The sequence below is a fragment of the Heptranchias perlo genome, chromosome 15 (genome assembly GCF_035084215.1).
Source record: "Heptranchias perlo isolate sHepPer1 chromosome 15, sHepPer1.hap1, whole genome shotgun sequence".
NCBI lineage: Eukaryota > Metazoa > Chordata > Chondrichthyes > Hexanchiformes > Hexanchidae > Heptranchias > Heptranchias perlo.
Genome location: NC_090339.1, coordinates 38,639,852 through 38,665,461, shown reverse-complemented (window position 1 = coordinate 38,665,461; position 25,610 = coordinate 38,639,852). Strand labels below are relative to the sequence as shown.

The 25,610-nt window shown below is 40.3% G+C and overlaps 1 protein-coding gene across 1 annotated transcript in view; it reads left to right on the top strand.

The window, feature by feature from the left end:
• Window positions 1–17,975, top strand: part of cul4b (cullin 4B) — a 76,794-nt gene extending 58,819 nt beyond the window's left edge. Inside the window, exons 14-20 of the mRNA XM_067997097.1 lie at window positions 2,127–2,212; window positions 6,731–6,838; window positions 10,717–10,830; window positions 13,107–13,212; window positions 13,877–14,049; window positions 16,095–16,247; window positions 16,638–17,975. Of these exons, the coding sequence (XP_067853198.1) occupies window positions 2,127–2,212; window positions 6,731–6,838; window positions 10,717–10,830; window positions 13,107–13,212; window positions 13,877–14,049; window positions 16,095–16,247; window positions 16,638–16,733 (836 nt within the window). The 3' untranslated portion in view covers window positions 16,734–17,975. The remainder of the gene's footprint in view (window positions 1–2,126; window positions 2,213–6,730; window positions 6,839–10,716; window positions 10,831–13,106; window positions 13,213–13,876; window positions 14,050–16,094; window positions 16,248–16,637) is intronic.
• The last annotated feature ends 7,635 nt before the right edge of the window (window positions 17,976–25,610 follow it).

Below are 25,610 nucleotides of genomic sequence, written 5' to 3'. Positions count from 1 at the left end.
GGAGAACAACCTCAGCTTCTCCAACCTCTCCACATAACTGAAGTCTCTCATCCCTGGTACCATTCTAGTGAATCTCTTCTGCACCCTCTCTAAGGTCTTGACATCCTCCCTAAAGTGTGGTGCTCAGAATTGAACACAATACTCCAACTGAGGCCAAACCAGTGTTTTATAAAGGTTTAGCATAACTTCCTTGCTTTTGTACTCTATGCCTCTATTAATATAGCCCAGGATCCCATGCACTTTTAACAGCCTTCTCAACTTGTCCTACCACCTTCAAAGATTTGTGTACGTACACCCCAGGTCTCTCTGTTCCTGCATCCCCTTTAAAATTGTACCATTTAGTTTATATTGCCTCTCCTCATTCTTCCTACCAAAATGCAACACTTCACACTTCTCTGCGTTAAATTTCATCTGCCGTGTGTCTGCCCATTTCACCAGTCTGTTACTATCCTCATTGTTTACGACATTTGAGTTTCATGTCACCTGCAAACTTTGAAATTACACTCTCTATACCCAAGTCCAGGTCATCAATATATATCAAAAAGAGCAGTGGTCTTAATACTGGCCCCTGGGGAACACTGCTGTTTACTTCCCTCCAGTCTGAAAAACAACTGTTCACCACTACTCTCTTACTTCTGTCACCTAGCCAATTTTGTATCCATGTTGCCACTGTTCCTTTAATCCCATGGGCTTTAATTTTGCTAACAAGTCTATTAGCAAATGCCTTTTGAAAGTCCATGTACACATCATCAACCCTCTCCGTTACTTCATCAAAGAATTCAATCAATTTAGTTAACACATTTTGTATCATCTGTGAATTGAAGAATGGTTCCATTTAAGCCCTCTTGTGGACCATTAATGGAATCCTAATACTGTGATCCTAATACATAGTGTTGTAGAACTCCAATTGTAACTATGCCCCAATCAGATCTACTTCCATTAATGATAACCCTCTTGCTCATGTGATTTCAACCAACTAGCTATACATTCCAATAGCTGTCCTATAATCCCATATGATTTATCTTTTTCTAATAGCCATCTGTGTACTACTTTATCAGATGTTCTCTGGAAGTCTAGGTATATCACATCAACTGGATTATTTTCATACACTCTTCTGGTCTTGATTTTCCAGAAACAATTCTTCTTGATGGTAGCCACTGTATATTTCAAAATAATAGCACTGTTTAAAACTTCAATTACCAAGTTCTCATAATTTAAAAAAAACTGTTGTGTAAAAATGCTGTTGTCTAGTTGCTGTCCCTTGTATTTTGTTTTCTTTTAACTAAAATATTTATTGTAATTTGTCATACTTTTAAACCTTTAAATGCCACAGACTAGCTTATTTATTCAGCACTGTCTGTCACAAGTATTTTTCCAGCAGCCCTGCCTGGTTTAGTTGATGAAAAACATGTCAAGTGGTATCTGTTATGTGAGCTAGTCAGTCATCAGGTCTTTTGCTGTTTGGTCAAAAAAACTGCATTTGGAGCCAGTTATTAGCCAGTCAGCTAGCAGTTTTTGTTGAATTTTTCCCAACACCAAAATGGATGGCGGGAGGCAGGGAAGCAGAAAATAGGCAATTAAATCAATTTTGAAGTGAAAAGTCTAAAAATTTGGTTGGAATAAGTAGAATACTCTTGTGTTTATCCATTTAGAGATTGAGCAATACAAACCAGTAAGGTCTCACATTTGAGCCCTGGTCTGCACTGAGTTAGTTGATTACAGTCAGACCAGCAATAGAGATGCTACAATTGGCCTTAGTGCCTCTGGATTGGGGAGGGGGAATTGCCCAGGTTTCCCGTTCCTAACTGCTACTTACCTTTTAAATGCCACAGACTAGCTTATTTATTCAGCACTGTCTGTCACAAGTATTTTTCCAGCAGCCCTGCCTGGTTTAGTTGATGAAAAACATGTCAAGTGGTATCTGTTATGTGAGCTAGTCAGTCATGCAGGAAAGGTGTGTACACATTCAACCTGCTGGCAGCCATAAGGTTTATTATCTACAGTGTAAGTAATCACACTATAGATTATCCCTATCAAGAAATTGTCAAATGAATGCTGCACTTAAAAGAATAGACATGTATTGCTGTTGGCTAACATATAGTAACATCCATGGTTTTGTTTTTAAGAATGTGGAGCTGCATTCACCAGCAAACTGGAAGGAATGTTTAGAGACATGGAGCTCTCAAAAGATATTATGATCCAGTTTAAACAGGTATCGCATTTTATTTTATATGGATAAAGTGGTACTTGCATGGGTGTATTTTGTTAACATTCCAGTATTGCTTCTTGTAATTAGTAACAATATATTGGGAACTTTTTTTAAAGCTACTTCACTTAAACCGCTATTTACTCCCTCAGTGGCCTAGTGCAGGGGTTCTTACTGACCCCTGCAGGGAACCAATTAGCCTAACATCTGTGGTCAGGAAGTTACTAGGGTCTGTGATTAAGGATAGAGTGACTGAACACCTTGAAAATTTTCAGCTGATCAGAGAGCCAGCATGGATTTGTAAAGAGTAGGCCATGCCTGACGAACCTGATTGAATTTTTTGAAGAGGTGACTAAAGTAAGTGGACAGGGTAATGTCTATGGATGTTGTTTATATGGACTTCCAGAAAGCATTCGATAAAATCCCTGATAAGAGACTGTTAGCTAAAGTCGAAGCTCATGGAATTGAGGGCAAATTATTGACCTGGTTAGGAAATTGGCTGAGCGACAGGCGACAGAGTAGGGATAATGGGCAGGTACTCAAATTGGCAGGATGTGACTCGTGGTGTCCCACGGGGAGCTGTGTAGAGGCGTCAACTATTCACTGTATTTATTAACGATTTAGATGCTGGGAGAGAGAGCCACATAGCCAAGTTTGCTGATGACACAAAGATAGGCAGCATTGTCAATGGAAGCATAAAATTACATAGATATTAATAGATTAAGTGAATGGGCAAAACTGTGGCAAATGGATTTCATTGTCGGCAAATGTGAGGTCATCCACTTTGGACCTAAAAAGGATGGATCAGAGTACTTTCTAAACGGTGAAAAGCTCGAAATGGTAGAGGTCCAAAGAGACTTTGGGGTACCTGTACCTAGATCATTAAAATTTCATGATCAGGTACAGAAAATAATCAAAAAGGCTAATGGAATGCTGGTCTTAATATCTAGAGGACTAGAATACGAGGGGATAGAAGTTATGCTACAGCTATACAAAGCCCTGGTTCGACCACAACTGGAGTACTGTGTTCAGTTCTGGGCATCACACCGTAGGAAGGATATATTGGCCTTGCAGGGAGTGCAGCGTTGATTTACGAGAATGATACCTGGACTCCAAGAGTTAAATTACGAGGAGAGATTACACAAACTAAGGTTGTATTCCCTGGAATTTAGAGGATTAGGGGATGATTTGATCGAAGTTTTCAAGCTATTAAGGGGAACTGATAGGGTAGATAGAGAGAAACTATTTCCGCTGGTTAGAGTGTCTAGGACTAGGGAACATAGCCTAAATATTAGAGCCAGGACTTTCTGGAGTGAAGTTAGGAAACACTTCAACATGCAAAGGGTGGTAGAATTTTGGAACTCTCTTCTGCAAACGGCAGTTGATGCTAGCTCAATTAATTTTAAATCGGAGATCGATAGATTTTTGTTAACTGAAGGTATTAAAGGATATGGGGCTACGGCGGGTATATGGAGTTAGGTCACAGATCAGCCGTGATCTCATTGAATGGAGGCACAGGCTCGAGGGGCTAAATGGCCTACTCCTGTTCCTATGTTCTGTATAATTAGATTATTAATTAGTCCACTTCCTTCTCCATTGTTATCAAGGCCTAGATGGGGCACTACCTCAATACTGTTTTTTTTAGTGTTAACAGAATTCTCTCTCTCTCACTCCTTCACTCTTAGTCTTTCCCTCTATTTCACCCACTTTTCCTTACTTTCTCTTGTTCTCTCCATGGTGTTGACTCAATTGTAGCAAGAATACTACAAGTAAAATGTGAAAGATTGATGATCTGACAGAAAGCTCATTGGTTTTACAGATAGGAGCCACCTGTCTTTTATCCAAACTCATCTTTAAAATTGCCATTTTTAACTTGTATTCAGTTTTCCTCCCCTTTCTTACCCTTTCTCTTTTTGCTCGCTCCTCATCCGATTATATTTCAGTTTTCCCCTTTTTTATTTCCTTCTCTCTCCCTTTTTTCTTCCTTACAACCATCACTTTAATACAGAGCAGGTCAAGCCAAGTTTCCATTTGCTGGCAGTAGAAGTTAGTTACATTTTTTTTACTATATTTGTGTGCGTGTATGTACGTGTAGGGACATCTTCAATTTTGTTGTGCTCTCCCTCGATATAATGTAACAATTCCTGGTTGTGCTGCTCTTGCTGATTTCTCCTATTTTGCAACAGGGCAACATGTTTCTTTTGCACTCTTGATTCATTGCTGTTATGATTCAATTAAATTATGGTTCAAAGAGAAAAACACATTGTATTGTTTGAAATCTGTCATGGACCAGTGTGAGAAAATGAAGGCAGATTTCTGACAGCTTATGCCTCAAAGCCCATTGCAGCCCAGGCAAAATTACTTCATGATCAATTTGCAGACTGGGAGCTGCCACTTGAGCAGCCCTGAGTAAAGACACTGGTTTGGCACTGAGCCATACAGACCAGAAGGTCACTGGTTCAATTCTCTGCCTCTGTTGCTTCATCTGATTTCAGCCAGAACACCAGTTGGGGAATGAGCTTCAGAGCTGTGGACCCAGGAAGGAGCAAAATGAGCCAAGAGTTCTAGTTCCTGATTGTTGTTCAGTGATCGCTGCTGAAAACTGTTTGTGTTGATGTCTATATAGACCAGATAAGGTGCAGCTATGATGCACTCCACAGGAAAAAAAAGAGAAATGTGTGGCTGGGAATTGAGAAAAGCTGTGTTTCACTCCACCCTTTTAGAACCTGTTCTGGATTGTAATTTGTCGAGGCCAGAACATGGCACCTATCTGTCAAAATGATATGGTGCAAGCTATTTGAGAAAGTACTGCAAAACTTATTTTGCTAAAGTATATTTTAAATATTTCTATTTTATTCCATTCATTTTTTCTGACTTTTCCAACCCATGAAAGTTATTTTTTCTTCTCCCCCCAACCAAAATGTGTCTGGCTTGTGTACCATTCTCTTTACATACGGTGAACCTTGGATGATTTTCTCTTCCCCCACTTTTCCCTAGCCCAAGGATGGCGAGGTGAGGTACAAATGGGAATTCTGTTACTTACAGAAATAGATTTTTTTGAACTTTTTTTGAATATCATACACATTTAAGATGTCTTCATATTAGCCCAAATTATTTTTGCTGTGACCCATCTGTGTGCTAATTTTATAATTAATATATTTTCAGAGAAACCTCCTATTTCTTTCAAAAGTCCCACTCTCGTGGCATACATGGTTTCATTATTAATTTCTTCTCCACCCCTTTAAAATAACTCCTTAAAAATTAGGCCTTAGAACACCAATCCCATACACCTAAAAAATCAGAGGAAGGCAAAAAGTATTAATATTGGGTGAGACTGAGATTCAGGCCTGAGTATTCCCATTGATAGTACAAACTTGAGTACTGTAGGGACCACAGAGATTAATTGGCAGTGTTGTCACTAGGCTTATTGGTGCTAGTACTTTATAGGAAAGAAAAACGGTGAGCCAACAAGCTTTAAAGCTGTGCAATACATTTCTTGTGTGATACTCTTGATTCTTGTTACAATTCAGGCTCCTATGATCTAAAACTTACAACATCCGTCCAGTGAATGGGAGTAGCATGCACCCGAAGATGCAAGTTTAAAAATAAATCATCATGCACTCCTATCCCCTCCATTCGGCAGAAAAACACCACTCAGACCATATTGTTCAGACTAAAATTACCAATCAAATTGATAAGAATTAGCTTTACACAGAAGCAAAAGAAAACATTAAGAAACTGGGGGGGCACAAATAATTTTTTTAAAAATCAGATCGATTCTCACGCATTTCAAATTATCTTCATATATTTCTCTCTCAATTCAATAAACTGCCAGAGTTCCTGATATGATGTTTGTAGGTAGGCAAGGCGAATGTTCCTGCCTTCCCCACATAGTTCAGACGTCGCCTTGGATGCAACCAAAATTGAAAAGATATGGCAAACAGCCTGCTGTATGTACCTCAACCTAAGAGACTTTTGTGCACAAAATCCTTGCGACAATGTTGCACTAGCTAGAATATGTAACAGTTGTAAACTTGTAAGTACATGTTGAATTGTTAGTACTACAACATCAACAACAACAACTTGCATTTCTATAATGTCTTCAATGTAGTAAAATGTCCTAAGGCACTTCACAGGAGTGTTATCAGACAAAATTTGACACTGAGCCACATAAGGAGATATTAGGACATGTGACCAACAGCTTGGCCAAAGAGGCGCCTTAAAGGAGGAGAGCGAGGTTTAGGGAGGGAATTCCAAGTGCTTGGGGCTGAGACACCTGAAGGCATGGCCACTAATGGTGGAGTGAAGGAAATCGGGGATGCACAAAAGGCCAGAATTGGAGGAACGTAGAGATCTCGGAGGATTGTAGGGCTGGAGGAGGTTACAGCGATAGAAATATACTATACAGTGATTATGTGCTGTAGGTACCTTAAAAGTCCTTGGGGGAAATTTAGATTTTGACTTCAACTTAAAGCTTTTCTTACCATTTTAATCCATGCTTTTCTTTTTCCTGTTTTTTCACAGTACATGCAGAATCAAAATATACCTGGCAATCTTGAGTTGACTGTAAACATCCTCACAATGGGCTATTGGCCAACTTATGTACCTATGGAAGTTCATTTACCCCTGGAGGTTAGTGTGTCACATTAACAGTGTAAACAGATGTCGGCAATCAAATCATGAAGAAATCGTAGACTATGATAAAATGATCCTTTTGTGTGGGTGATTCCGTGTGCTACTGCAGAATGCTGTGGTTGGAGGCATACTGATGTTTGCAATTTACGCACCCGTCCCAACTTTTGTGACAATGTAGAGGTGCAGTGCCTCTCCAGGGAGAATGCTTCTCTGCTGCTGTGCCCTGCCCCCCCCCACCCCCAGCAACCCATCGCTCCTAATATTTGTATTCATAGCAGTGTTGGCAGACCTCTAGGACTGGGTCATTGGCCCTTTTGGCCTGATGGTGGTGGTGGATGGCTTTGGTGCAACTGAAGAAAACGTCTTTTGTTTAAACAAAGACTTGTTGGGGATGATGGGGTCTGGGAGAGAGGAGGAATGTCAGTGTCTACCCATGAGGAGTTTACCTCTTCTATTTTTGCAAACTATCATTTCAGAGAAGTTCAAGGTAACTGTCCTTAATGTTCTACTGACATTGCAGCACCTCGATAATACTCATTTTTTAATGGCTTTGCACCAAATAATCAATTTTTTTATAAATTCTCTTTGAAAATTGGTGTACCCATAAAAGTTGAGATTGTCCTAATAAGATCAATATGAAAAATATATAAATTTTATTAAAGTAGGGAGGCATTTTTGAATACCGAAGCGTGGTGCCACAGTATAGGTGAGGTGTCCATGCGGTTTGATTGCACCTGTGCTGATGTTTTGATTTCAGCTGCAATGTTGAGAGTTATTGAGCAAAAACCAGATGGTTTCCACCACAACGGATAGCAGAGGAAAACTGAGGCTGAGCTGACACTAGGCTGCAAGAGTGCACATCGTGGAGGTCTTGGTGCAGTTGCCTCCTTAACTGCAGAAAGTGAAGTGAAGAGAAGGGATAGTGGGGCAAAGAGCTGGCGTGCAATATACCATAGGGAGAGAGCAATCCTGTCTTACACTTTCTATTTGGGGTACTAAAATAGTGACCAGGAGCAACCATGGTGGCTGAGGCCATTGTAACACTCTTAATTGCTTCCCTAGCTGAGATCAGCTATTTCAGTGCAGACTGAAAATTGAATCAGGCATCTCCTGGTGTTGACCGGTTACGGTTACTGGCTTAGTACACAGAGGAGAAGAGTCAATTCCCTCTTAACTCTCAATTCACTTTATTCACGCCGTTAGATCATATACATCTAGCTTATACTTCTGGTTAGATATAGGCATGCAGTTTACACCAGGTTATACAGTTTTATACCCAAACTAAGATCTAAACGCACACCCACTAGGTTTCTCTGACACTCCCTGAGTGGTCACAGAATATAAAGGATAATACCCGAAAAGGAGAGCTGATGCTGGCCAGGCGTTCCGTTCTCTCTCTCTCTCTCTCTCTCTCTCTCTTTTTCTCTCTTGACGTCGTCTCTACGTCCCTGACGTAGGGTCTTCCACTTCCGCGATGGTTGGTCTCCAGAGTCTTCACTCTGGCTCCACGCCCCAGATCCTTCATTCTTATTCCGAATCTTATCTCTTCAGGCTGTGCTGTCTCTCTATTTCGTTGGTTTCGGCTTTCTGGTTACCCTGTGTCTTCTCCTCATTGGCTCTGTCCCAAGGACTTAGGTAGCATTACCTCATTACTCCTTTTCTAAATAAGGACTTGTGTCTTATCACATTTCCTTTGTCTTTCACAAAACTTGGTTAATTCAAACCGGTTCCAGCCAGCCAAGGCCAGGACTGAACTCAGGTTACTTTAGTTCAAAAGTCGTTCCTGCCTGTGTGTATCAGCAGCTGACGTCTCAGGTTACCTTCTGCAGCTCCTGGCCAACACTGGTCTGTATGACTCAGTATAACATTGGTCGTTCCATTACCCACTGGACCATCAGGGAGCTTGGGAGAAAAATTTAAGTTTTTAATAAAACTCGGTAAAGATTCCGTTCTGCACATATTTGCGTTGGTGATTACAAACAGCAATGGAACATTAAGTTCATGGAAAAAACAGTAAGTTAAGGAGAGTAACAGCGTACAGCACATAGTACTCTACAACCACAGCTTTATCTTGAGTATTATCTCTGCAGGTATTTTAAGAGTGCAGGTTTAGTCACTAAATTTGGTTCCACATGCACCAGACTATTTAAATATGTTGTAAACAAAAACATTTTGGAATGTTGACTTGGGTGCAGGCAATAGATATTAGTTTATAAAGTGTCATTTGTTACAATGTATTTCTTATTTGGCTCTGATTCAGTGTTTTAATGGTTTATATGGATAAAATGTAAATCTTTAGAAAAAGTACACAGAAATTGATGGGCAATCTGCAGTTAAATACAGTAGTCTTTGCAGATGATCACAGCTTCTACATCAAAACTTTTTTGGTCTGTATTAAGTTAGCTCATCTCAACTGGAGCAACTGTAGGCTACCATGTTGGCCTTAGTGCCTCTGGGCTAGTGAGGGAAAAATCAGCGAGGTTTCTTGTTCTTGATCAATATCAACTGACTCCTGAAAAGTGCTCGTGTCCATTGGCTGAGGACATGGTCAGGGTTGTATGCCCTTCACAGACGTACAGTCTGCAAATACTCTTGTCTGTTCTCGTATATTGAAACTGGCCCCTTGGATGAAGCTCAGGAGGACTACCAGCAACAAAGGAGCTGAACTCCAGTTTGAGTCCCTTTCTGGAGCTGAGCGAAAGGAGATAACATTGGAGGAAGAAAGGAAAGGCTGAAAAGGGCTAAAATTGGGAAGAAAATATTTAATTTATGAAGAAAACACAATGTGGCATTGCCCAGCATGATGCGCAACACAGTAAAGATAATGGTTTATATCCATTTTTCCCAAACAGCAGGATCTCAATCTCCATTATGCTACAAGGGTGGCAACAAGGATAGAGAGGGTAGACATTTCCATACAGGCAGGGAGTGTGGGAAAAACAACTATTCATGGTCAAATCAAAGATAGCATTATCAATGTAAATAAGCCGTATCCGGTCCTTATACGAACCATAACGGTCCATGAATGCACCAAAATTATATATATTGTAACAATGAATGGCACTCATTAAACAATTAAATTCTTTTGCTCAATAGTTTGCTTAATTAGAAAACTGAACGTTAGATATTTTCCCAGCTTGCAAGATGGTGTTTCCTGCCAATAACAATACTGTTTTTTTTTTGCTATATTCCATGCTCCTCCTCCTGGTTACGGTGTTCACTCTTGAAAGGGTACCATTCAGTTGGCAACAGCAACCCAGTACCTTGTCCAAGTGACCATTTTTTGTGTGCGAGTCTAGACAGTGAGTGTTGGCAAAATATTTAACACTGACATCAGAACTAAATGTTATCCTGTTCTCACCTGATGTCTGCATACACTCTCCTTCCGGCAGGAGTCAGAGAAGAGTAATCGGATAATCTTTGGCTAGATTTTCCCTCCATGACTAATTGTAGCACCCCAAATGCTGCCATAATTGAGATAAGCTAAGTCAACACAGACCAAAAATCAAACCTGGAGCCTTCTGGTTTGAATGGCTTAGTTTATTTTTAACTTTATGGATGTTCAAGAATGACTAACAGAATTGAAGAGCTACTTGATTTGAGTGGCATATGGCTGCAGTGTGTTAATGTTAAAATGTGGATTTGTTTGTTAACTTTTCAGTGTCTGACATATTTCTGTGAGGAACTTTTGACTGGAGCCCTAGTGCTTTCCCTCAATAAAGGCTAGTCTCTATGGGCTGCATTCATATACCTCCCAACAGCTGACTCAGCAGCATTAAGCCAGTTGGTGCATGACCAGGAGAGCAGAAATAGCTTGAAAAGGAAGGTTTTAAACCATTACCAAAATCAAGACTGCTTGTTTTCTTTTTGTGTAGATGGTAAAACTTCAGGAGATTTTCAAGACCTTTTATCTGGGTAAGCACAGCGGTAGAAAGTTGCAATGGCAATCAACGTTGGGACATTGTGTATTGAAAGCAGAATTTAAAGAGGTATGTTTCAAAAACTGGACTTGGTTATTTCCAATGACATTTAGAAGCTGTAGAATAAAATGTTATAGTTTTAATGGTTATTATTGGGCCAGTTACAACTGAAATAACATAAGAATTTTTTTTAAAGCTGATTAAACATGATATGATAAATCTTAGCTCTAAACATGATTATTCACTGTCAGTTAGGCTCAGTGATAGTTCTTATTAGTCAGAAGGTCATGGATTCAAGCTCCACTCCAGGACTTGAGTGCATAATCTATGCTGACACTTCAGTTGAGCCCTTGCCTGTTCAGTTGGCTTTAAAAGATCACAATGCCCGATTTGAAGGAGTTCTCTCAATGTCCCAGACAACATTTATCCCTCTACAAGGACTACCAAAACAGATTAACTGGTCATTTATCTCAGTGCTGTTTGTGGGTCCTTGCTGTGTGCAAATTGGCTACTGTGTTGCCTACATAAGTGACTGAACTCCAAAAGTAATTCACTGGACGTCCTGAGGACGTGAAAGGTGCTACATAAATGCAAGCTTGTTCTTTATCTTTATCTTTAAACCATTCAGTGTGAGGGATTGGTGAAATGATTTAGACACTGGCTTTTCTCTGGATCCTGGATCAGAATCCAGCCCACAATGATGAGATGTAAGTTTGCTCCCCAAAGGTCCTTTGTAAAATATGCTTGAGCAGTCTTAATCTAGTTCCTTGTGAATGTATGCCCTCAGCATAAAATTGCTCTTCAGGATGGCTGGTGTGGAAAATTGATAAAGGTCATACAGTAAAGTGCAACCTGCAAACATTTCAGTTAAGCATATTGTCAGGGCAGAGTAGAACTGGTTTACTTTGTAGCTGACTAACATAAGAATGCTTGACAGAGGGTTTCTGAAATGGAAAGTGTTTCATCCTCACTTTGAGCACAAAATTCACAAAAGTACTGTTGCTTAGAATGTTCTATTTGCATGTATAGGTGTTACTCCTTACTGTGTAATCTCTGCTAATTTGAAAGGTAGGACAATCTGACAGACTTGCATTTACAGCTGTTTGAACAAGTTCCTTAACACCCCCTTTCTCTTCTCCCCCCCGCCCCCAATAGGATGTCCCACTGCATCATAATGAACACTTTCTCCAGGAAATTAGTTGAGAACTAACAAAAACTCATTTCCAACAATCCCAGCATAGTGCTCAAACATTATGCAGACTCTGAACCCTGAACGCAAGGATCAAGGAATATAAATAGAGTAGGCAGGTGTATGATCACTTGTGTGACTACCCCAGCTGTTCTACTGGATGCTTAATGGAAAAGTCTTTATAATTACTTTTTATGTGGCTTCCTCGCTGGTAGAGAAAACTGGATAGTCCTTGATTCTCCAGTTTGGACAGAATGTGATTTCCTGTGATGAGATTGGCCTCAGTGCTTCTGGATTTGGGGAGGAAAATATCAGCCACGGCCCTCACTCCTGATCACTATCCAGTGACCTCTGTCGGAAATACAAATGTGGGGACATTGGGTGAGGACAAGATTGAGCCTGATGTGGAGATGCCGGTGATGGACTGGGGTTTTTCACATCGTTCACCTGACGAAGGGGGAAGCCTCCGAAAGCTTGTGAATTTAAAATAAAATTGCTGGACTATAACTTGGTGTTGTAAAATTGTTTACAAAAGATTGAGCCTGGCTGTGATGCTTACTGACATTTGTTGTCTAGGTTTAAACATTGCCACTGGGTAAAGTGCTGAAGGGGTGTAATCTTATGCCAGAAAGAGTCAATGTCTTCAGGAGAAAATTTGGGGGGAGGATTTTTTAAAAATTAAATAAATGCTGTGAAATTCCCCTCATTTCTACTTTCTCATACACCAATGGTGGCAGCTTTTTTAAAAAAAACCTCCATAATATAATGTCGAGAGGCGCCATGACATGTTGAGTTTCTGGAATTTAGAATAGTAGGGGAAATCATGACTTATTTTACAGCATGAGATTGCATAGCAGCTTGGCAATGGGAGGTAGACCAATCCAGCTGCAAACATTGGATGAGAAGAATATTATTTTGGTTACAAGAACTATGAATTTTTACATTTGAGAACATGTAATTGTTTATTAAATTATCAGGTCACATTTATGTCTTTGTTAAAATGCTAAACGGTAACATTGAATTTCCCAATTTTCTGTATTCAAATGGGTGCTCGCAACTTAAAACCGTTCAATTTTAATTCAGGTTCGCTGTTGCAATCTTTTGATGAAATAAATTGCATTATATAAAGAAAATGTGAAATCTGCTTTTTTGATAGGGGAAGAAAGAGCTTCAAGTGTCGCTTTTCCAAACTCTGGTACTACTCATGTTTAATGAAGGGGAGGAGTTCAGTTTGGAAGAAATAAAAACTGCTACTGGAATAGGTTTGTGTTCTTTTATTCAAGAATGGGAGCTTTGTTGAATGCAGAATTTTAGTGAAGTATTGGAGCCCTAATTATATAGGGATCCACAAGCTCTTGTTTGAAAAGTGGGCAAAACATCAAAGAAGAAAAATACAATACTAGGAAAGTAAGTTTTAGAAACTTGAATTCATTATAGTCAAAGTAAGCAACTGTGCTCTAAATTGAAACAAAAACCAAATGGTTAAATGCTGAAGTAATGTATTTTAAGTTTCTTGTAATTATCCCTTAAGTTTAAGAATTAATGGATTGGCTGGTTATATGATCTTAGCTGAGGCAGCTAATTGAGGCACAGCAATTAATCTGAGTAATCTTGAGCTAAAGAGGGAAAAAATCAGCCAGGAATTCTCTTCCTGATGGCTGTCGAGTGAAATTTGGGAAGTTAAATGTGCGCACATATATGGACATCAGATGAGATCAGGGTCAGCTGTGATACCCTTCACTTTTGAAAAGCCTACTGACATTTGCTGCCTCGGCTTGCATATGAAAATGGCCGTTCAGTTAAAATACTGGAGGGTGCCTGTGGTATTATATCCCAGCAAGTGTTGGCACTCTCAAGATGGGAGGGACAAAGAAATCTCTAAAATATTTTTATAAAATTGATAATTCAGAAAATTTCTTCCATCAGAGGATGGAGAGTTGCGAAGAACACTGCAGTCTTTGGCATGTGGCAAAGCACGTGTACTGACAAAGACTCCGAAAAGCAAAGATGTAGAAGACTATGACAAGTTCACCTGTAATGATGATTTCAAACATAAGTTGTTCAGGATCAAGATTAATCAGATCCAGATGAAAGAAACGGTATGTAAGACGTCTCATAACTTGAGGATTCACCGTGCTGCCAGTTAAAATGCATAGACTGCTGTACTTAACTGTGTAATGTTCTTGTGAATTTTTGTACTGTTCAAGGTGAGGGATGTTAGTGCTGGAGAATGAAATACTTTTTTTTAGGCACCTAGTGTCAGTGTCAAGCACAGTTAGATCCAGAGTGATGCTTCCTCTACTCTGCCTTAAAAAATTGTCCCAACCCCAACCTCAGAAGCTGACCCCTTACTGCATCATTGTAAGGTTTTTCCATTTCACACACCAACTATCCTCTGGCCTATCTGAGTGAGAATGGCAATTTAGCATCAAACATGAGTGTTTTGTGCTGTGGGCCCCTGACCACGAGGTTTTTATTAAGACTGTCTAAACTCCATTTAGAAACTTTGCAGTCACCAGACGGAGAAGACTTTCAACCCCATCAATCTGGATGTAGACCTAAGTCCCAAAAGTGAAAGACCAGTGTCTTTGTTTGTCGAGCAATTTTTATCATTTTATCATTTGCCATTGTTTTTCTCATTCCACTCCTCTCCTGAAGGCTGAAGTACAATGTCACAGGTGCCCTCTTTTATTTTTCACGAATGGCCATTCTCCATTTCTGAATCTGGACAGTGAATGTCAGCAGACTGTTTGTAGCTGAGCTCGATTCTTTCTTCATTCGATGTAAGCATTTTTTTTCTCTTCTTGCTCATATTCATTTTCCTTCTCTTTCTACATATATGTATGTGTGTGTGTGTGTAGAAAGAGAGAGAGAATTAATATTACCCTTGACTGCTGATGCTAATTGTAGCATCCCGACCACTACCCCACTTGAGATCAACTAACGCAACATAGACTAAGGATTAAACTCGGAACATTCCTAATTGGTATGTCGTAAACTGTCTTAACTAGTTGAGGCATTGAGAAAATGTGAAAGACTACCGTTTAACCCACTGCACAACCCAATCCCAATCGAAAATTCTGGAAAAATGTTCACTTATTGAGCATTTAACTGAATGGAACCATTAAATTAAATATTTAGAAGACCGAAGCCATTGTTTTCAGTCCCCACCATAAACCTTGTTGCCCAGCCACCGACTCCCTGGCCAATGTCTGAGGCTGAACCAGACCGTTCACAGCCTTGTCGTCCTTTTTAACCCTGAGCTGAGCTTTCGAACTCATATCCTCTCCATCGCCAAGACTGCCTACTTCCACCTCCGTAACATCGCCTGACTCCGCCCCTGCTTCAGCTCATCTGCTGCTGAAACTCTCACCCATGCCTTTGTTACCTCTAGACTCAACTATTCCAATGGTCTCCTGGCCAGCCTCCCACCTTGCATCCTCCGTAAACTTGAGTTCATCCAAAATTTTGCTGCCCATATCCTAGCTCGCATTGTTCCATTCACCCACCACCTCTGTGCTCACTGACCTACATTGACTCCTGGTCCGGCAACGCCTCGATTTTAAAATTCTCTTCCTTGTTTTCAAATCCCTCCATGGCCTCGCCACTCCCTATCTCTGTAATCTCCCCCTGCCCTACAACCCTCTGTGATCTCTGCACTCCTCCAATTCCGGCCTCTTGTGCATCCCTGGTTTTCATTGCTCCACCACTGGTGGCCATGCCTTCAGCTGCCTATGCCCTAAGCTCTGGAGATGCCTCCCTAAACCTCTCCACCTCTCTACCCCTCTCTCCTCCTCTAAGATGCTCCTTAAACCTACCTCTTTGACCAAGCTTATAGTCACCTGTCCTAATATCTCCTATGTGGCTCGGTGTCAAATTTTGTTTGATAAAGTTCCTATGAAGTGTCTTAGGACGTTTTGCTACATTAAAGGAGCTATATAAATATCAGTCGTTGTTGGAGATTAATTCAATAGATGCTTTTTAAAAAAAGTTATTTAACGTGTCTGGCATGTTTTTCCATTTGAAACATTGGTTCAGTTTAATTTCAGTGTAATTTAAATTAGTGAGGTTAGCATTACTATATTACCATTCTTTCATTCAAGATCAAACATTGCTACCGTAACACTTATCCCCTTTCTTGTAGGTTGAAGAACAGGCCAGCACCACTGAGAGAGTGTTCCAAGATAGGCAGTATCAGATAGATGCTGCTATTGTCCGAATCATGAAAATGAGAAAGACTTTGAGCCACAATCTCCTCGTATCTGAAGTGTATAACCAGCTGAAATTTCCAGTCAAGGTATGGGTTACTTACAGTCTTTGCTGACGTAGGTAATGTATGTGAAGAACAACAACTTGCGACCTAAAGGGGACCTTGTTGCTGACTTGACATTCAGTCATTGAATACTTTTTCCCCCTCTCAGAAACCACAAAATGGCAATCATTTCTCAAAGGAGTGGCTAAGGCATGTTCAGAGGCTGTTGCTGTGGCTGGAAAGGAGACCAGTTTGAGTGAGAGTTCAGTGCTCTGGCTTGTCTTGCAAGCTACCAGGATTTCCCAGTTGAGAAGCCAGTAATTCAATTAAATCAAAACAGAATTTGCAGTAAATTACTCACTATGGTTAAACCACAGTTGGGAGTCTCAAATTGTTTTCAACCATATAAATCACATCTTATTTTTTTTCTTTCAGCCTGCTGATCTAAAGAAAAGAATAGAGTCTTTAATTGACAGGGACTACATGGAGAGAGACAAAGAAAATACCAACCAATACAACTATGTGGCATAGAACTTCAGAGGAAGAAAAGCTTCATCAAGCACTTCAAATCTCGGATGGTCAATGGCTTAACGCTACAGTGTTGATCCCAGTAAATGAGTTTTTTTTAGTTCATATTGCCTAGAAATATATGGAGGATGGCAATACAGAAATAACTGGGTGAGAACTTCTCTGAAGGAAAATGTGCCCATCCAGAGAGTACTTTGTGAATCTCTGCTAATGCTGTTGGACTTCCACATATTTGAGGTAGCAGTGGACACCAAAAGCAAGTGCAACCCCACCCCCTCTTTCAAACTAACTTTTGGTAATTGTGAAGAACAGATGCAATGCAAAACTGCACCTCATCAGTTTTATCTTATTGATTAGCCACAACATTGTTGAATCATTTTGAGTTGCGTCCATGTTATTTTTTTGGAGGGAGAGCTTGTTTTATTTTCTCTTTTTCTTGTAAATGAGCATGAGTCTTCAAACTTCTTGACATCATTAGGCATCCCACCTCTGTTGTTGACACTTGAAACTCTGCATTGAGAGAAGACTAATTGCTCGCTATTTCTGGAAGTTTTATTTTAACATTGATTTTAGTATTGCGAGGAGTAAATGGTATCAATCTTTAGTTGTGAACATTATCTTTACATGTTTTATTTTGCAAATGTGGATTTTGTTCAGTTTTTTGCCAGCATTTTTTGACAACTAAAGGAGGTGCCAAAAGTGGAATGTGGGTAATAAAATATTGTGTGTAATGCAGTGATGTCTGTTTTGTATTTTGACCTGCTGGAAAATTCCAAAGCATTTGCCATGTTGTATTTATCATTTATCACAACAGTAATTGATTTAACCACTGAGAATGCAACAACATTTGGAGACTTAAGGCTGGAAATAACTTTCATCAGGGTGTAGATCGCAAAAAAATACAAAACTTACTTTTTTTTCAGCCTTTACTGTTAACTTGAGTTGTATAAAACTTTGCTTGTTTCCTGTGCTATTAAACCTTTTCACTTCAGGGGGAGTGGGAGGAAAAGGGTGGAGAACCTGATAAACTGTCTGCTAAACTGCTCAGTTCTTTGGAGAATGTGAAAATTGAACACCTAATGCACAATAAGAATCCTTTGTAATTACAAGCGGGCAACAGAGGTGCACAAAGACTACTGTGGCTTTTCCAAATGAAATTGTTATATATGTACATATGTGTCCCTTACAGAAAGTGAAAGAGGTCCATATTCAAGGTTTTCGTGTTCAATAAATATTGAATAAATAGTTCCTGTGTAATAAGCCTATAATTAATCTCCCTTTCTCTTTCCCCTGTGTCAGTAGAATTGGGAGAGTTTGTTGTCCTTCTGTGAATGCTAACTTTTTAACCTAAAGCTTCAAACTTTGGGGCTAGGGAAGGAAAAAATTAGCCAGGATTTCTGCTTCAGATTGCTGAAAAGTGACTTCTGCTGGAAAGTGTGTGTCGTTGTTGGATGGGAACAGGATTAGGTTTCGCTGTGATTCTTTTCATGGTTAAATATTCTGTCAGTACGAGCTATCTGGGTTGAGGTATCAGAGGATTGCCAATGCCTGTGCGACTGTACCTCAGCTGGAGTTAACGCTGTCAGGAGAGGTGGGGAGAAAACAGGGAGGGAAAAAAAGCAGTAGCTTGAACCAGTGTTCGCTGGTGCATGAAGCTGCCTGATCATTCTTGCTGTTTTCAAACTGATTTCTGACAATTAGTTCAATTCTATGCATTCCCTTATTGTACTAGATTGCATATTGTTTTAGTTATATTACTAAAACTGAGGATCGAAGAAAAGAGTTGTGCTACGTTAGTGGTCAATATCAGACTTGAAGAGAATAAAATATAACCTTAATTTTAGTAAGTTTTGTTAACAATTTGTTAGCCGCCAGCATGATATTTTTAGTTCATCTTTTGGGGAAAAATACATATAGTTGGATCATGGTGGCAAACCTGAGAAATTTCTAGAGGTGAAGTGTTAAAGTTGCAAGGTTTAAACAAATTGAGAATTTAAGGGCAGCTTTCGGTCCTCAAGCTTTTGGATCCATCATAAGCCCTTAATTTATTCACGTTTGCTACAAAGTATACCAATCAACTAAGTAATTAAATATGCAAATATTAAACTGCAGGTGATTGCTCAGCAGTGAGGGCATTGACCTTGCAATGAGAGTAAATTAGAAGGTCTGCAGTGGGAAAATTTCTTCAGACACCAGAGGATTGGGACAGGGAACAGTGAATGGAGGTTGCACTAGCTGAGGGAGAGTGCAAGGAGATCTGGAGGCAAGGGAAATGCAGCTGAAATTGTTGCGCAAAATTGATCTCCTTTTTAAATTACATTATGGATTTTGCTAGCTCTGTGGCACAGTGGAGCAGCTGTCCAGAAAAGAGGTATGTACCTCCATAATTTCAGGAAAAATTTCATGTCCTGTCTGCAAAAAATAGTACATATTCCAACGGACTGGATTTTTTTTTATTCATGGGATGTGGGCATTGCTGTCAAGGCCAGCATTTATTGCCCATCCCTAATTGCCCTTGAGAAGGTGGTAGTAAGCCGCTGTCTTGAACCACTGCAGTCCGTGTGGTGAAGGTTCTCCCACAGTGCTGTTAGGAAGGGAGTTCTGGGATCTTGACCCAGCAACGATGAAGGAACGGCGATAGATTTCCAAGTTACTAAGTAACAATATAATTCACTCATCTAATAAAAGGCTAGCCCTATTTTTTAAGGTGGGTTTCAAGGCAACTTGGTACATAAAAAGCTTCAATGTCCAGAGGTGGCTGAGACTTTTGAGATTCTTGTAATGAAAATTGCAAATTTTACCTTCACCTGTGGCATATTGGCTCTTAAGAAAGCTGGATGAGTCCAGGCTGTCTCAAGGGTCCGGAGCATTTATTTTAATGTTACAAAGTGTGGGATATATCATGAATTATTTGTATGGGATTAATCTGGCCTGTCTCTGTTTTACATTGAACCTTGCAGTGTCAATGATAAATCTTAATTGCACTCAAGCTGATTGGTTTGTGTTCTTCTACCAAAATATTAGGTGGTATAAGTAATTAGGGACAACTTTGAGGAATTATACTGGGATGCCAAGTACTGGAATGCCAATGGTCCAGTTAACTCGATCTTTGAACTTTCAATTCCAGGTGATGCTACTTGGGAGAGTGTGATACAGGTAGGAAAAATAGTATGAGGTTTTACTACTGTGACTTATGAATTGATATAAAATGTTGAGGTATAACAGCAGCTCTTTTGCTGCCGTAACCATAAAAGTCAGGCTTAAGCATGAACTTTTCTAGTCATGTTCCAGCCTCTGTTGTAGAAAGCAGAAAGCCTGGCCTCATCTCTGATGTGGGAGGATGAATCTAGTCTTACTCTTTCTAGTCTACATAATTTCAGACTGAACTGAATCCTGGAGCATGATACAAGTATTCTCATGGTAGCAACAATAGCATGCATTTATGTTATGTTCCTTACACAGACTAATGTCTTGAGTGTTTTTCAAGGAAGAGAAGTGAACACAGGTAATGAAGACAACTCCCTTTTGAGTGTTTGCAAACTCACTGCTCAGCTGGCAAGTTGTTCCAGAGGTTGACTATTCCCTGCAAAAAGAAATACCCCCTGACATCTAGTTCTGTGATTACGTATCTCAACACACACTTGTCCTGGTTCTCCATGACCTATCTAATTAAAATAGTCTATCCACTTGGACACAGTCTAAGCTTTTCTAGAGTAAAAAGACCCAGCTCTCTAAGTCTATTGTGATAACTAAGGTCTTTTAAACTAGGTATCATTCTAGTGGCTGTTCTCAACTTTTCCCAGGGCTTCTATATCTCACCATGTGAAGGGACCTAAACGACATGTGGGAGCTGGCTTAAGTTTTGTTGATGTTGAGCTGCTGGAAATTTCAGCTTATTGATGACTGTCAGACAGGCAGTCAGATAGTACAGCAACCAAGAGCAAATAGTGTAGTGGAGACACAAGAGTTGGATGTTGGCATAGATGGGAAAGCTGATCCCATACTCGCAGATGTTACTAGTCACCAAAGTAGGGTCTAGATGATGAAATGGAGTTAAGAGGATAGAGCTTAGGGCACATCAAAAGTGACTACAGATATGAGAGAGGAAACTTGGAGAAGTGATGACTCAATTGGGACAGTTAGGTGGAACCATACCAAGTGGAGGAGAATGGAATGCATTCAGCAATATCAAAAGCAGCATAGAGGTTCAGAGCAACGAGTTCCATCACCGATTAGATATATTACTGACACATCAGAGCAATTCTGATGTGCCAATAATATACCAGAATCAGTTAACAATCTGACTAAGGGAATATCTTTATAAATGGTGACCATTTGTATGATTGGATTTGATATTGGGTTTGAGAGAGAGAAACAAGAGTCACAAACCAACATTTTAGATTTAATTAAGGCATACTTCGAAGGGATAAGAAATAAATTGACCACAGTAAACTTGGCTGAGCTGTTAATGGGCAAACCTACACCCCTATTCAAAAAAGGGGAGAGGGATAAACCTGGTAACTGCCAACCAGTGGTGGGAAAACTATTAGAGACCATTGTCAAGGATAAAATTAATTCTCACTTGGAGAAGCAGAGGTTAATAAGGGACAGCCAGCACAGATTTGTTAAAACTAAATTGTGTCTGACTAACCTGATTGAGTTCTTTGAAGTATCGGAAGGTTGATGAAGGTAGTGCGGTAGATGTATATATGTGGTACTCTTTCAAATGCCTTTTGAAAGCCCATAACAGACTTATTTGGAAAATAGAAGCACATGGGTAACTTGGGTACTTAATTGGCTAAGGATTAAGAGACAGAAAGTAGCGGTGAACAGATATTTTTCTAACCAGAGAGAAGTATACAGTGGGGTGCCCCAGGGATGGGTATTAGGACCATTGCTTTTCTTACATATAAATGACCTGGACTTGGGTATAGGGGGTACAATTTCAAAGTTTGTGGATGATACAAAGCTTGGCAACATAGTAATCAGTGAGGAGGATAGCAGCAGACTTCAGGAGGACATAGACGGACTGGTGAAATGGGCAGACACATGACATGCAATTTAATGCAGATAAGTGTGAAGTGATATATTTTGGGAGGAACAACGTGGAGAGGCAGAATAATCCAAACGATACTATTTTTGAGGGGGTGGAAGAGCAGAAGGACCTGCTGGGGCATATTCACAAATCTTTGAAGGTGGAAGGGCAAGTTGATAAGGTGGTTAAGAAAGTGTATGGGATACTTGGCTTTGTAAATTGGGGTATTGAATACAAAAACAAGGAAGTCATGATAAAACTTTTACAAATCACTGGCTAGGCCTCAGTTGGAATATTGTGTACAATTCTGCGCACCACACTTTAGGAAGGATGTCAAGACTTTGGAGAGGGTACAGAGAAAGTTTACCAGGATAATACCAAGGATGAAGGACTTCAGTTATGCAGAGAGGTTGGAGAAGCTGGGATTGTTCTCAGAGCAGAGAAGGTTAAGGGGAGACCTAATTGAAGTATTCAAAATAATGAGGGGTTTTGATAAAGCAAATAGGGAGAAACTGTTTCCTCTGGCAAGTGCGTCAGTAACCAAAAGTCATAGATTTAAAATAATTGGCAAAAGAACTAGAGGGGAAATGAGATTTTTTTCACAGTTAAGATCTGGAAAGCACTACCTGAAAGAGTGGTGAAAGCAGATTCCATAGGAACTTTCAAAAGGCAATTGGATGTGTACTTGAAGAGGACTAATTTGCAGGATTATGGGGAAAAAGTTGGGGTGTGGGACTAAATTCAAAGAGCCAGCACAGGCACAACGGGCTGAATGGCCTCCTTCTGTGCTGTAAGATTCTATGATTTTATAATATTGGCCTTTATCTCGAGGGTAAGAATACGAAGAGGAGGAAGTGATGCTTCAGTTGTACAGAGCCTTGGTCAGACCCCATCTTGAATATGGCGTTCAGTTTTGAGCACCGAACTGCGGGAAAAATATATTGGCCTTAAAAGGGAGGGTACGGCACAGATTTACCAAAATTATACCGGGACTTGAAAGGTTATAGAAGAATCATAGAATCATAGAAGTTACAACATGGAAACAGGCCCTTCGGCCCAACATGTCCATGTCGCCCAGTTTATACCACTAAGCTAGTCCCAATTGCCTGCACTTCGCCCATATCCCTCTATACCCATCTTACCCATGTAACTGTCCAAATGCTTTTTAAAAGACAAAATTGTACCCGCCTCTACTACTGCCTCTGGCAGCTCGTTCCAGACACTCACCACCCTTTGAGTGAAAAAATTGCCCCTCTGGACCCTTTTGTATCTCTCCCCTCTCACCTTAAATCTATGCCCCCTCGTTATAGACTCCCCTACCTTTGGGAAAAGATTTTGACTATCGACCTTATCTATGCCCCTCATTATTTTATAGACTTCTATAAGATCACCCCTTAACCTCCTACTCTCCAGGGAAAAAAGTCCCAGTCTGTCTAACCTCTCCCTGTAAGTCAAACCATCAAGTCCCGGTAGCATCCTAGTAAATCTTTTCTGCACTCTTTCTAGTTTAATAATATCCTTTCTATAATAGGGTGACCAGAACTGTACACAGTACTCCAAGTGTGGCCTCACCAATGCCCTGTACAACTTCAACAAGACATCCCAACTCCTGCATTCAATGTTCTGACCAATGAAACCAAGCATGCCGAATGCCTTCTTCACCACCCTATCCACCTGTGACTCCACTTTCAAGGAGCTATGAATCTGTACTCCTAGATCTCTTTGTTCTATAACTCTCCCCAACGCCCTACCATTAACGGAGTAGGTCCTGGCCCGATTCGATCTACCAAAATGCATCACCTCACATTTATCTAAATTAAACTCCATCTGCCATTCATCAGCCCACTGGCCCAATTTATCAAGATCCCGTTGCAATACTAGATAACCTTCTTCACTGTCCACAATGCCACCAATCTTGGTGTCATCTGCAAACTTACTAACCATGCCTCCTAAATTCTCATCCAAATCATTAATATAAATAACAAATAACAGCGGACCCAGCACCGATCCCTGAGGCACACCGCTGGACACAGGCATCCAGTTTGAAAAACAACCCTCTACAACCACCCTCTGTCTTCTGTCGTCAAGCCAATTTTGTATCCAATTGGCTACCTCACCTTGGATCCCATGAGATTTAACCTTATGTAACAACCTACCATGCGGTACCTTGTCAAATGCTTTGCTGAAGTCCATGTAGACCACGTCCACTGCACAGCCCTCATCTATCTTCTTGGTTACCCCTTCAAAAAACTCAATCAAATTCGTGAGACATGATTTTCCTCTCACAAAACCATGCTGACTGTTCCTAATTAGTCCATGCCTCTCCAAATGCCTGTAGATCCTGTCCCTCAGAATACCCTCTAACAACTTACCCACTACAGATGTCAGGCTCACTGGTCTGTAGTTCCCAGGCTTTTCCCTGCCGCCCTTCTTAAACAAAGGCACAACATTTGCTACCCTCCAATCTTCAGGCACCTCACCTGTAGCGGTGGATGATTCAAATATCTCTGCTAGGGGACCCGCAATTTCCTCCCTAACCTCCCATAACGTCCTGGGATACATTTCATCAGGTCCCGGAGATTTATCTACCTTGATGCGCGTTAAGACTTCCAGCACCTCCCTCTGTAATATGTACACTCCTCAAGACATCACTATTTATTTCCCCAAGTTCCCTAACATCCATGCCTTTCTCAACCGTAAATACCGATGTGAAATATTCATTCAGGATCTCACCCATCTCTTGTGGTTCCGCACATAGATGACCTTGTTGATCCTTAAGAGGCCCTACTCTCTCCCTAGTTACCCTTTTGCCCTTATGTATTTGTAGAAGCTCTTTGGATTCACCGTTGCCTGATCTGCCAAAGCAATCTCATATCCCCTTTTTGCCCTCCTGATTTCTCTCTTAACTCTACTCCGGCAATCTCTATACTCTTCAAGGGATCCACTTGATCCCAGCTGCCTATGCATGAGGATAGGTTGCACAAACTTGGATTGTATTCCCTTGAGTTTAGACGATTGAGGGGTGATCTAATTGAGGTATTTAAAATGATGAAAGGATTCGATAGAGTACATACAGTGAAGCTATTTTCTCTGGTTGAGGAATCCAGAACAAGAAAGCACAATCTTAAAATTAGAGCTCGGCCATTCAGGAGTGAAATCAGAAAACACTTTTTACACTTGGTATGAAATTTTCAAGACTGAGATCAACAGATTTTTATTGGTTATGGGCATCAAAGGATATGGATCGAAGGTGGATAAATGGAGTTGAGGTACAGATCAGCCATGATCTAATTAAATGGCGGAATAGGCTCGAGGGGCTAAATGGCCGCCTCCTGTTCCTATGCTTGACTAATCAAGGTTATCTACCCTCTATAAAAGACTATCCCACAAGTAACATTGCAAGGCACAACAATGTGTATTTATTTAGCACTTTTAATATAAAGAAATGTTCCAAGGTAGTTCACAAGTAAGTGTAAAGAAAATGGATGCTGAGCCAGAAAGTGGAGAGATTACATGTTGGGGGAGAGAAGAACTTTAATTTTCATAAACCCAGCAACCACCGTTGTACAGATACATTCTCATCAGTTGCTGCTGTCAGCTGGTGCTCCACTCCACTTCTCCTGGGCTGAGATATTTAAATGGTTACTTTCCCTTCCAACTCCTGACTTATTCCAAGCTGATTTAAAATCAGATGGTCTACCATGATGGATATGTGGAGAGGAGATTTAAAATCAGCAGTAGGAAAGTTACCATTTAAATATTGGAGTGTTGGAGAAGTGGGTAGACCAATGACCAATAGGATTGCAGTGGTTGAAATGAGAAGGAACAGAGATAAAACAAATTGG